Consider the following 14,573-nt stretch of genomic DNA (forward strand, 5'->3'; position numbering starts at 1 on the left):
CATATCGCTCACACTCAGCGTGTACACCTGACACGCCATATTGCTCACACTCAGCTTTTACACCGGACACGCCGTATCGCTCACACTCAGCATGTGCACCTGACACACCATATCGCTCACACTCAGCATGTATAGTGGACACACAGCATCGCTCACACTCAGCATGTAAACCTGACATGCCGTACCGCTCACACTCAGCGTGTACATCACACACGCCATATCGCTCACACTCAGCGTATGCACCTGACAAGCAGTATCGCTCACACCCAACATGTACACCTGACACGCCATATCGCTCACACTGAGCGTGTGCACCTGACATGCAGTATCGCTCACACTCAGCGTGTACACCTGACAAGCAGTATCGCTCACACTCAGCATTTACACCTGACACGCAGTATCGCTAACACTCAGCATGTACACCTGTCATGCCGTATCGCTCAAACTCAGCATGTACACCTGACACGCCGTATCGCTCACACTCAGCATGGACACCTGACATGCCGTATCGCTCACACTCAGCGTGTGCACCTGACACGCAGTATCGCTCACACTCAGCGTGTACACCTGACACGCCGTATCACTCACACTCAGCATGTACACCTGACACGCCGTATCGCTCACACTCAGCATGTACACCGGACACGCCGTATCGCTCACACTCAGCATGTGCACCTGACACGCCATATTGCTCACACTCAACGGGTACACCTGACATGCCATGTTGCTCACACTCAGCGTGCACACCTGACACGCAGTATTGCTCACACTCAGCATGTGCACCTGACACGCCGTATCGTTTACACTCAGCGTGTACACCTGACATACCGTATCGCTCACACTCAGCTTTTACGCCTGACACGCAGTATCGCTCACACTCAGCATGTACACTGGATACACATCGCTCACACTCAGCGTGTAAACCTGACACACCGTATCGCTCATACTCAGCGTGAACATCAGACACGCCACATCGCTCACACTCAGCGTATGCACCTGACAAGCAGTATTGCTCACACCCAGCGTGTACACTTTACACACCATATCGCTCACACTGAGCGTTTGCACCTGGCACGCGGTATCGCTCACACTCAGCACGTGCACCTGACACGCAGTATCGCTCACACTCAGCACGTGCACCTGACAGGCCGTATTGCTCGTACTCAGTGTGTACACAGTACACGCCATATCACTCACACTCAGCGTGCACACCTAACACGCATTATCGCTCACACTTAGCATGTGCACCTGACATGCCATATCGCTCACACTCAGCGTGTATACCTGACATGCCAGATCACTCACACTCAGCGTGTACACCTGACACGCCGTATCGCTCACACTCAGCTTTTACACCTGACAAGCCATATCGCTCACACTCAGCATGTGCACCTGACATGCAGTATCGCTCACACTCAGCATGTACAGTGGACACACAGCATCGCTCACACTCAGCGTGTACACCTGACACGCCGTATCGCTCACACTCAGCTTTTACACCTGACATGCCATATTGCTCACACTCAGCATGTGCACCTGACATGCAGTATCACTCACACTCAGCATGTACAGTGGACACACAGCATCGCTCACACTCAGCGTGTACACTGGACACACAGCATCGCTCACACTCAGCATGTAAACCTGACACGCCGTATCGCTCACACTCAGCGTGTGCACCGGATAAGCAGTATCGCTCACACTCAGCATGCGCACCTAATGCACTTTATCACTCACACTCAGCATTCGCACCGGACAAGCAGTGTCGCTCGCACTCATCGTGCGCACCTGACACGCTGATTCACTCACACTCAGCATGTACACTGGATACACCACTCCGCTCACACTCAGCGTGTAAGCCTGACACACCGTATCGCTCACACTCAGCGTGAACATCAGACATGCCACATCGCTCACACTCAGCGTATGCACCTGACAAGCAGTATCGCTCACACCCAGCGTATACACCTTACACGCCATATCGCTCACACTGAGCGTGTGCACCTGGCACGCAGTATCGCTCACACTCAGCACGTGCACCTGACACGCCGTATTGCTCGTACTCTGTGTACACAGGACACAGTGTGCACACCTAACACGCATTATCGCTCACACTTAGCATGTGCACCAGACATGCCATATCGCTCACACACAGCGTGTATACCTGACATGCCAGATCACTCACACTCAGCATGTACACCTGACACGCCGTATCGCTCACATTCAACATGTACACCTGACACGCTGTATCGCTCACACTCAGCATGTGCACCTGACACACCATATCGCTCACACTCAGCGTGTACACCGGACACGCCGTATCGCTCACACTCAGCTTTTACACCTGACATGCCATATCGCTCACACTCAGCATGTGCACCTGACATGCAGTATCACTCACACTCAGCATGTACAGTGGACACACAGCATCGCTCACACTCAGCGTGTACAGTGGACACACAGCAACGCTCACACTCAGCGTGTAAACCTGACACGCCATATCGCTCACACTCAGTGTGTACACTGGACACATAGAATCGCTCACACTCAGCGTGTAAACCTGACATGCCGTATCGCTCACACTCAGCGTGTGCACCGGATAAGCAGTATCGCTCACACTCAGCATGCGCACCTAATGCACTTTATCACTCACACTCTGCATTCGCACCGGACAAGCAGTGTCGCTCGCACTCATCGTGCGCACCTGACACGCTGATTCGCTCACACTCAGTGTGTACAACTGACACGCTGTATTACTCACACTCAGCATGTACACCTGACACACCGTATCGCTCACACTCAGCTTTTACAGCTGACATGCCATATCGCTCACACTCAGCACGTGCACCTGACATGCAGTATCACGCACACTCAGCGTGTACACCTGACACGCCGTATCGCTCACACTCAGCATTCGCACCGGCCAAGCAGTGTCGCTCGCACTCATCGTGCGCACCTGACACGCTGATTCGCTCACACTCAGCATGTACACCGGACACGCCATATCACTCACACTCAGCGTGTATACCTGACATGCCGTATCGCTCACACTCAGCGTGTGCACCGGACACGCTGTATCGCTCAAACTCAGCGTGCGCACCTAATGCTCATTATCGCTAACACTCAGCATGCACACCAGACAAGCAGTATCGCTCACACTCAGCGTGTATACCTGACACGCTGTATCGCTCACACTCATTGTGTACACCTAATGCACATTATCACTCTCACTCAGCATTCGCACCGGACAAGCAGTGTCGCTCACACTCATCGTGCGCACCTGACATGCTGATTCGCTCACACTCAGAGTGTACAACTGACACGCTGTATCACTCACACTCAGCGTGTACACCTGACACACCTAATCGCTCACACTCAGCGTGTACACCGGACACGCAGTATCGCTCACACTCAGCTTTTACACCTGACACGCTGTATCGCTCACACTCATCGTGCACACCTGAGATGCTGATTCGCTCACACTCAGAGGGTACAACTGACACGCTGTATCACTCACACTCAGCATGTACACCTGACACGCCGTATTGCTCACACTCAGCGTGTACACCTGACACGCCGTGTCGCTCACACTCAGCGTGTACACCTGACATGACGTATAGCTCACACTCAGCGTGCGCACCGAATGCACATTATCGCTCACATTCAGCATGCGCACCAGAAAAGCAGTATCGCTCACACTCAGCATTTAAACCTGACATGCTGTATCGCACACACTCAGCCTGTACACCTGACACGCCGTATCGCTCACACTCAACGTGTACACCTGACATGCCGTATCGCTCACACTCAGCATGTACACCTGACATGCCATATAGCTCACACTCAGCGAGTACACCTGACACGCCATATCGCTTACACTCAGCATGTACACCTGACACGCCGTATCGCTCACACTCAGCATGTACACATGACATGCCGTATCGCTCACACTCAGCTTTTACACCTGACACGCCGTATCGCTCACACTCAGGGTGTAAACCTGACACGCCGTATCGCTCACACTCAGCGTGTACATCACACACGCCATATCGCTCACACTGAGCGTGTGCACCTGACATGCAGTATCGCACACACTCAGCTCATGCACCTGACACGCCGCATTGCTCGTACTCAGTGTTTACACAGGACACGCCATATCACTCACACTCAGCGTGTGCACCTGACACGCCTAATCGCTCACATTCAGCATGTTCACCTGACACGCTGTATCGCTCACACTCAGCATGCGCACCTGAGACGCCGTATCACTCACACTCAGTGTGTACACCGGACACGCAATATCGCTCACACTCAGCTTTTACACCTGACACGCTGTATCGCTCACACTCAGCGGGTGCACTGGACACGCCGTATCGCTCAAACTCAACATGTGCACCTGACACGCCATATCACTCACACTCAGTGTGTATACCTGACATACCGTATTGCTCACTCAGCGTGTGCACCGGACACGCTGTGCGCACCTAATGCACATTATCAGTCACACTCAGCATTCGCACCAGACAAGCAGTGTCGCTCACACACATCGTGCGCACCTGACATGCTGATTCGCTCACACACAGATTGTACAACTGACACGCTGTATCACTCACGCTCAGCATGTACACCTGACACGCCGTATCGCTCACACTCAGCGTGTACACCTGACACGCCATATCGCTCACACTCAGCATGTACACCTGACACGCCGTATCGCTCACACTCAGCGTGTGCACCTGACACGCCGTATCGCTCACACTCAGCTTTTACACCTGACACACCGTATCGCTCACACGCAGCGCATACACCTGACACGTCGTATTGCTCACACTCAGCATGTACACCTGACATGCCGTATCACTCACACTCAGCACGTACACTTGACACGCCATATCGCTCACACACAGCATGTACACTGGACACACCATATTGCTCACACTCAGCGTGAACATCAGACACGCCATATCGCCCACACTGATCGTGTACACCTGACACGCCGTATCGCTCACACTCAGCGTGTACACCTGACACGCCATATCGCTCACACTCAGCATGTACACCTGACACGCCGTATCGCTCACACTCAGCGTGTACACCTGACACGCCATATCGCTCACACTCAGCATGTACACCTGAAATGCTGTATCGCTCACACTCAGCGTGTACACCTGACACGCTGTATCGCTCACACTGAGCATGTACACCTGACACGCGTATCGCTCACACTCAGCGTGTGCACCTGACACGCCGTATCGCTCACTCAGCTTTTACACCTGACACACCATATCGCTCACACGCAGCGCATACACCTGACACGTCGTATTGCTCACACTCAGCATGTACACCTGACATGCCGTATCACTCACACTCAGCACGTACACTTGACACGCCATATCGCTCACACACAGCATGTACACTGGACACACCATATTGCTCACACTCAGCGTGAACATCAGACACGCCATATCGCCCACACTGAGCGTGTACACCTGACACGCCGTATCGCTCACACTCAGCATGTACACCTGACACGCCATATAGCTCACATTCAGTGTGTATACCTGACACACCGTATCGCTCACACTCAGCGTGTACAGTGGACACACAGCATCGCTCACACTCAGCGTGTAAACCTGACACACCGTATCGCTCACACTCAGCGTGTACATCACACACGCCATATCGCTCACACTCAGCGTATGCACCTGACAAGCAGTATCGCTCACACCCAGCATGTACATCTGACACGCAGTATCGCTCACTCTCAGCGCGTGCAACTGACACGCCATATTGCTCACACTCAGCGTGTACACCTGACACGCCGTATCACTCACACACAGTGTGTACACCGGACACGCAGTATCGCTCACACTCAGCTTTTACACCTGACATGCTGTATCGCTCACACTCAGCGGGTGCACTGGACACGCCGTATCGCTCACACTCAGCGTGAAAACCGGGCACGCCGTATCGCTCACACTCAAAATGTGCACTGGACACGCCGTATCGCTCACACTCAGCATGTACACCTGACACGCCATATCGCTCACACTGAGCGTGTGCACCTGGCACGCTGTATCGCTCACACTCAGCGCGTGCACCTGACACGCCGTATTGCTCGTACTCAGTGTGTACACAGGACACACCATATCACTCACACTCAGCGTGCACACCTGACACGCAGTATCGCTCAGGCTTAGCATGTGCACCTGACATGCCATATCGCTCAGTCAGCGTGTATACCTGACATGCCGGATCACTCACACTCAGCATGTACACCTGACACGCCATATAGCTCACATTCAGTGTGTACACCTGACACGCCGTATTGCTCACATTCAGCATGTACACCTGACACACCATATCGCCCACACTGAGCGTGTACACCTGACACGCCGTATCGCTCACACTCAGCATGTGCACCTGACACGCCGTATCGCTCACACTCAGCATGTACAGTGGACACACAGCATCGCTCACACTCAGCGTGTAAACCTGACACACCGTATCGCTCACACTCAGCGTGTACAGTGGACACACAGCATCGCTCACACTCAGCGTGTAAACCTGACACACCGTATCGCTCACACTCAGCGTGTACATCACACACGCCATATCACTCACACTCAGCGTATGCACCTGGCAAGCAGTATCGCTCACACCCAGCATGTACATCTGACACGCAGTATCGCTCACTCTCAGCGCGTGCACCTGACACGCCATATTGCTCACACTCAGCGTGTACACCTGACACGCCGTATCACTCACACACAGTGTGTACACCGGACACGCAGTATCGCTCACACTCAGCTTTTACACCTGACATGCTGTATCGCTCACACTCAGCGGGTGCACTGGACATGCCGTATCGCTCACACTCAGCGTGAAAACCGGGCACGCCGTATCGCTCACACTCAAAATGTGCACTGGACACGCCGTATCGCTCACACTCAGCATGTACACCTGACACACCATATCGCTCACACTGAGCGTGTGCACCTGGCACGCTGTATCGCTCACACTCAGCGCGTGCACCTGACACGCCGTATTGCTCGTACTCAGTGTGTACACAGGACACACCATATCACTCACACTCAGCGTGCACACCTGACACGCAGTATCGCTCAGGCTTAGCATGTGCACCTGACATGCCATATCGCTCAGAGTCGGCGTGTATACCTGACATGCCGGATCACTCACACTCAGCATGTACACCTGACACGCCATATAGCTCACATTCAGTGTGTACACCTGACACGCCGTATTGCTCACATTCAGCATGTACACCCGACACGCCATATCGCTCACACTCAGCGAGTACACCTGACACGCCGTATCGCTCACACTCAGCATGTACACCTGACATGCCATATAGCTCACACTCAGCGAGTACACCTGACACGCCATATCGCTTACACTCAGCGTGTACACCTGACACGCCGTATCGCTCACACTCAGCATGTACACATGACATGCCGTATCGCTCACACTCAGCTTTTACACCTGACACGCTGTATCGCTCACAGTCAGCATGTACACTGGACACACAGCATCGCTCAAACTCAGGGTGTAAACCTGACACGCCGTATCGCTCACACTCAGCGTGTGCAACTGACACGCCGTACCGCTCACACTCAGCATGTGCAACTGACATGCAGTATCACTCACACTCAGCATGTACACTTGACACGCCGTATCGCTCACAGTCAGCATGTACACTGGACACACAGCATCGCTCACACTCAGGGTGTAAACCTGACACGCCGTATCGCTCACACTCAGCGTGTACATCACACATGCCATATCGCTCACACTCAGCGTATGCACCTGACAAGCAGTATCGCTCACACCCAGCGTGTACACCTGACACGCCGTATCGCTCACACTCAGCGGGTGCACTGGACACGCCGTATCGCTCACAATCAGCATGTACACCTGACACGCCGTATCGCTCACACTCAGCGTGTACACCTGACACGCCGTATCGCTCAAACTCAACATGTGCACCTGACACGCCATATCACTCACACTCAGCGTGTATACCTGACATGCCGTATCGCTCACTCTCAGCGTGTGCACCGGACACGCTGTATCGCTCACACTCAGCGTGTACACCTGACACGCTGTATCGCTCACACTCAGCATGCGCATCTGACATGCCATATCGCTCACACTCAGCGTGTACACCGGACATGCCGTATCGCTCACACTCAGCGTGTGCACTGGACACGCCGTATCGCTCACACTCAGCATGAACACCGGGCACGCCGTATCATAGAACACAGAACACAGAAACCCCACAGTGCAGATAGAGGCCATTTCGGCCCATCGAGCCTGCACCGACACATATCCCACCCGATCCCCGTAACCCCTACACCAACACATATCCCACCCTATCCCCGTAACCCCACATATTTAATCCCCCTAACACTAAGGGTCAATTTTTTTTATTATAGTCAATCAACCTAACCCGCACATCTTTGGACTGTGGGAGGAAACCGGAGCACCCGGAGAAAACCCACGCAAACACGGGGAGAATGTGCAAACTCCACACAGACAGTCGCCCGAGGCCGGATTCGAACCCGGGTCCCTGGCGCTGTGAGGCAACAGTGCTAACCACTATGCCACCGTGCTGCTCGGCTCACGTCTGAGTATCGCTCACACTCAACATGTGCACTGGACACGCCGTATCGTTCACACTCAGCATGTGCACCTGACACGCAGTATTGCTCACACTCAGCGTGTAAACCTGACACGCCACCTCATTCACACTCAGCGTGTACCCTTGATAGGCCGATTCGCTCACAGTCAGTGTGTGCACCGGATAAGCAGTATCGCTCACACTCAGCATGCGCACCTAATGCATATTATCACTCACACTCAGCATTCGCACCGGACAAGCAGTGTCGCTCACATTCATCGTGCGCACCTGACACGCTGTATCGCTCACACTCAGCGTGTACACCTGACATGCCGTATCGCTCACACTGAGCATGTACACTGGACACACCGCATCGCTCAAACTCAGCGTGTAAACCTGAAACGCCATATCGCTGACACTCAGCCTGAACATCAGACATGCAGTATCGCTCACACTCAGCGTATGCACCTGACACGCCGTATAGCTCACACTCAGTGTGTACACCTGACACGCCGTATCGCTCAAACTCAGCATGTACACCTGATACGCCATATCGCTCACACTGAGCGTGTGCACCTGACATGCCGTATCGCTCACACCCAGCGTGTACACCTGACACGCCATATCGCTCACACTGGGCGTGTGCACCTGGCACGCAGTATCGCTCACACTCAGCATGTACATCACACACGCCATATCGCTCACACTCAGCATGTACATCACACACACCATATCGCTCTTCACTGAGCGTGTGCACCGGACACGCTGCATCGCTCACACTCAGCGTGTGCACCTGACATGCCGTATAACTCACACTCAGCATGTACACCTGACACGTTGTATCGATCACACTCAGCATGTGCACCTGACACGTTGTATCGCGCACACTCAGCATGTACACCTGACACGCCTTATCGCTCACACTCAGCGTGTACACCTGACACGCCTTATCGCTCACACTCAGCATGTACATCACACACGCCGTATCGCTCACACTCAGCGTGTGCACCTGATGCGCAGTATCGCTCACACTCAGCGTGTACACCTGACATGCTTTATCGCTCACACTCAGCATGCGCACCTGACACGCCATATCGCTCACACTTGGCATGTGCACCTGACACGCCATATTGCTCACACTCAACGTGTACACCTGACACGCCATGTTGCTCACACTCAGCGTGCACACCTGACACGCAGTATCGCTCACACTCAGCTTTTACACCTGACACGCAGTATCGCTCACACTCAGCATGTAAACCTGACATGCCGTATCGCTCACACTGAGCATGTACACTGGACACACTGCATCGCTCAAACTCAGCGTGTAAACCTGAAACGCCGTATCGCTCACATTCAGCCTGAACATCAGACATGCCGTATCGCTCACACTGAGCGTGTGCACCTGATGCGCAGTATCGCTCACACTCAGTGTGTACACCTGACACGCCATATCGCTCACACTCAGCATGTACACGTGACACGCCGTATTGCTCACACTCAGCATGTGCACCTGACACGCCGTATAGCGCACACTCTGCGTGTACACCTGACACGCCGTATCACTCACACTCAGCCTGTACACCTGACACGCCGTATCGCACACACTCAGCGTGTGCACCAGACACGCCTTATCGCTCACACTCAACTTTTACACCTGACATGCAGTATCGCTCACACTTAGCATGTGCACCTAACATGCCATGTCGCTCAGACTCAGCGTGTATACCTGACATGCCGGATCACTCACACTCAACATGTGCACTGGACACGCCATATCACTCACACTCAGCATGTGCACCTGACACGCCATATTGCTCACACTCAATATGTACACCTGACACGCCATGTTGCTCACACTCAGCGTGCACACCTGACACGCAGTATTGCTCACACTTAGCATGTGCAGCTGACATGCCGTATCGCTCATACTCAGCTTGTATACCTGACATGCCGGATCAGTCACACTCAGCATGTACACCTGACACGCTGTATCACTCTCACTCAGCGTGTACACCTGACACGCCGTATTGCTCACACTCAGCGTATGCACCTGACAAGCATTATCGCTCACACCCAGCATGTACACCTGACACGCCATATCGCTCACACTGAGCGTGTGCACCTGACACGCAGTATCGCTCACACTCAGCATGTACATCACACACGCCATATCGCTCACACTCAGCGTATGCACCTGACAAGCAGTATCGCTCACACACAGCTTTTACACCCGTCACGTCATATCACTCACACTCAGCGTGTACACCTGACACGCCGTATCGCTCACACTCTGCGTGTACACCTGACATGCTGTTTCGCTCACACTCAGCATATACACCTGACATGCCGTATCGCTCACATGCTGCATCTGCACCTGACACACCATATAGCTCACACTCAGCGTGTGCACCTGACACGCAGTACCGCTCACACCCAGCGTGTACACCTGACAAGCAGTATCGCTCACACCCAGCATGTACACCTGACAAGCCATATCGCTCACACTGAGCATGTGCACCTGACACACCATATAGCTCACACTCAGTGTGTACACCTGACACGCAGTATCGCTCACACTTAGCATGTGCACCTGACACACCATATAGCTCACACTCAGTGTGCACACCTGACACGCCGTATCACTCACACTCAGCTTTTACACCTGACACACCATATCGCTCACACTCAGCATGTACACTTGACACGCCATATCGCTCACACTCAGCATGTACACCGGACACGCCGTATCGCTCACACTCAGCAGGTACACCTGACACGTCGTATCGTTCACACTCAGCGTGTACACCTGAAACGCCATATCGCTCACACTCAGTGTGCGCACCTGACACACTATTGCTCACACTCAGCGTGTACACCAGACACGCCATATCGCTCACACTCAGCATGTACACCTGACACGCCATATTGCTCACACTCAGCGTGTACACCAGACACGCCGTATTGCTCACACTCAGCATATACACCGGACACGCCGTATCACTCACACTCAGCAGGTACACCTGACACACCGTATCGCTCACACTCAGAATGTACACCGGACACGCCGTATCACTCACACCCAGCAGGTACACCTGACACGCCGTATCGCTCACACTCAGCGTGCACATCTGTCACGCTATATCGTTCACACGCACCGTGTACACCTGACACACCGTATCGCTCACACACAGCGTGTACACCTGACACGCCGTAACGCTCAAACTCAACATGTACACCTGTCACACCGTCTCACTCACACTCAGTGTGCGCACCTGATGCACCATATCGCTCACACTCAGCATGTGCACCTCACACACTGTATTGTTCACACTCAGCGTGTACACCGGACACGCCGTATCGCTCACACTCAGCGTGCGCACCTAACACACCGTGTCACTCACACTCAGCGTGTGCACTTGTCACACCGTATCGTTCACACTCAGCGTGTACACCTGACACACCGTATCATTCACACTCAGCGTGCACACCTGACATGCAGTATCATTCACACTCAGCGTGTACACCTGCAACACCGTATCATTCACACTCAGCGTGTGTACCTGACACACCTTATGGCTCACACTCAGCGTGTGAACCTGGCCCGCCGTATCGTTCACACTCAGCCTGTACACTTGACACGCTGTACCACTCACACTCAGTTTGTACTTTACCTCCTGGCCAGTCCGAAGTCGATGATCTTCACCTGATTTCCATGTCGATGCACACATAAGATATTTTCTGGCTGCAGAGAAAAAAGTCAGCAATTTCAATAAAGGTAACAGCACCTCATCTGGAACATCATTGCATTACAGTGAAGGATGTGGGGTATATCATTGTGTTAAAGTGAGGGGGTGGGGTATATAATTGCATTACAGTGAACTCTGCGGGGTATATCAGAGTGTTACAGTGAGGGGAGTGGGGTACATCAGTATGTTACAGTTAGGGGTGTGGGATAGAGCAGAGTGTTACAGTGAGGGGTTCGGGGTATATCAGTGTGTTACACTGAGGGGAGTGCGGTATATCAGTGTGTTACAGTTGGGGGTGTGGGGTATATCAGTGTGTTACAGTTGGGGGTGTGGGGTATATCAGAGTGTTACAGTGAGGGCTGTGGGGTATATCAGAGTGTTACAGTGAGAGGTGTGGGGTATATCAGGGTGTTACAGTGAGGGGTGTGGGGTATATCTGAGTGTTACAGTGAGCAGTGTGGGGCATATCAGAGTGTTACAGTGAGGGGGAGGGGTATATCAGAGTGTTACATTGAGGGGTGTGGGGTATACTCGGACCCCCGGCGCATGTGGCAAGGCATCCGGTCCATCACTGACTACAAGAGTAAAAACACCAGCCCCCCGGTTAGCGATGCCTCCCTTCCGGAGGAGCTTAACAACTTCTACGCTCGCTTTGACAGGGACAACAGGGAGCTGGCTACCAAAGCCTTGCCACCCCCGGAAGACCAGGTGCTCACTCTGTCGACCTCCGACGTAAGGGGTGTTCTACGCGGAGTGAACACACGAAAGGCTGCTGGACCTGATAGCATCCCTGGACGGGTACTCAAGGAATGTGCTGATCAGCTGGCTGATGTCTTCACCGCCATCTTCAATCTGTCATTGGCCCAGGCAGTAGTCCCTACATGCTTCAAGACCACTACCATTATTCCTGTGCCAAAGCAAACGGCTGTGACGTGCCTGAACGAGTATCGACCTGTCGCACTCACACCCATCATAATGAAGTGTTTCGAGAGACTGGTCCTGGCTCACATCAAAGCCAGTGTTCCCGCCTCTCTTGACCAACACCAGTTTGCCTATCGTGCAAACAGATCAACGGAGGATGCAATCACAACTGCTCTACACTCTGCGCTGAATCACTTAGATGGTAAAGAGACCTACATCAGAATGTTGTTCATAGACTACAGCTCAGCATTCAACACTATCGTCCCCAACAAGCTGGCCACCAAATTCCACACTCTTGGCCTGAACACTTCCCTCTGCAACTGGACCCTGGACTTCCTAACAAACAGACCCCAGTCTGTCAAATTAGGTAACCACACCTCTCCCCCCCCTGACCCTGAACACGGGGGCCCCACAAGGATGTGTGCTGAGCCCCCTCCTCTACTCCCTCTTCACCCACGACTGTGTGGCTGTTCATGGTTCCAACACCATCATCAAGTTTGCGGATGATACCACGGTAGTAGGCCAGATCACCAACAACGATGAGTCAGCCTACAGGGAGGAGGTCCAGCATCTCGTGAAGTGGTGCGCTGATAACAACCTGGCCCTTAACATCAAGAAAACCAAAGAAATCATTGTGGACTTCAGGAAGTCTAAAGGCGGAAGTCACACCCCCATCCACATCCGTGGGGCTGTGGTGGAAAGGGTGGACAGCTTTAAGTTCCTCAGAGTCCACATCACGGAAGACCTCTCCTGGTCCCTCAATACCTCCTCTCTGGTGAAGAAGGCCCAGCAGCGCCTATATTTCCTAAGGAGGCTGAAGGGATGTAACCTGTCACCCCTGATCCTCTCTAACTTTTATCGCTGCACAATAGAGAGCATCCTGACGAACTGTATCACAGTATGGTATGGCAGCTGTAGCTACTATGACCGGAAAGCCCTGCAGCGGGTAGTCAAAACTGCCCAACGCATTACCGGCACCCGGCTACCGACCATAGAGCACATATACCAGAAACGCTGTTTACGGAGGTCACGGACCATCATCAAAGACCCTACCCACCCCAGCCACAGTCTGTTCGCCCTCCTGCCATCTGGGAGACGCTACAGATACATTCGCACCCGAACGACCAGATTTAGGAACAGCTTCTTTCCCAGGGCTGTCATCCTACTGAACTCCACAAATAAACTCTAAAGCCTGCATATCTGCCAATGCACTTTATTATGGTTATGTTTATGTTAATGTATTACAAGCCAAATGAATGTTG

At 53.1% G+C, this 14,573-nt stretch overlaps 1 protein-coding gene across 2 annotated transcripts in view; it reads right to left on the minus strand.

Moving 5' to 3' along the window:
* LOC147108474 (myosin light chain kinase 2, skeletal/cardiac muscle-like) overlaps positions 1-14,573 on the minus strand; it is a 949,466-nt gene that overhangs the window by 154,019 nt on the left and 780,874 nt on the right. For both annotated transcript variants that reach the window (XM_086005118.1, XM_086005119.1), the window contains one exon: positions 12,316-12,386. In XM_086005118.1, coding sequence (XP_085861244.1) covers positions 12,316-12,386 — 71 coding nt within the window. The remainder of the gene's footprint in view (positions 1-12,315; positions 12,387-14,573) is intronic.

This window comes from Somniosus microcephalus, chromosome 13 (assembly GCF_052327205.1).
Source record: "Somniosus microcephalus isolate GS21.2 chromosome 13, FLI_Smic_1.0, whole genome shotgun sequence".
Taxonomy (NCBI): domain Eukaryota; kingdom Metazoa; phylum Chordata; class Chondrichthyes; order Squaliformes; family Somniosidae; genus Somniosus; species Somniosus microcephalus.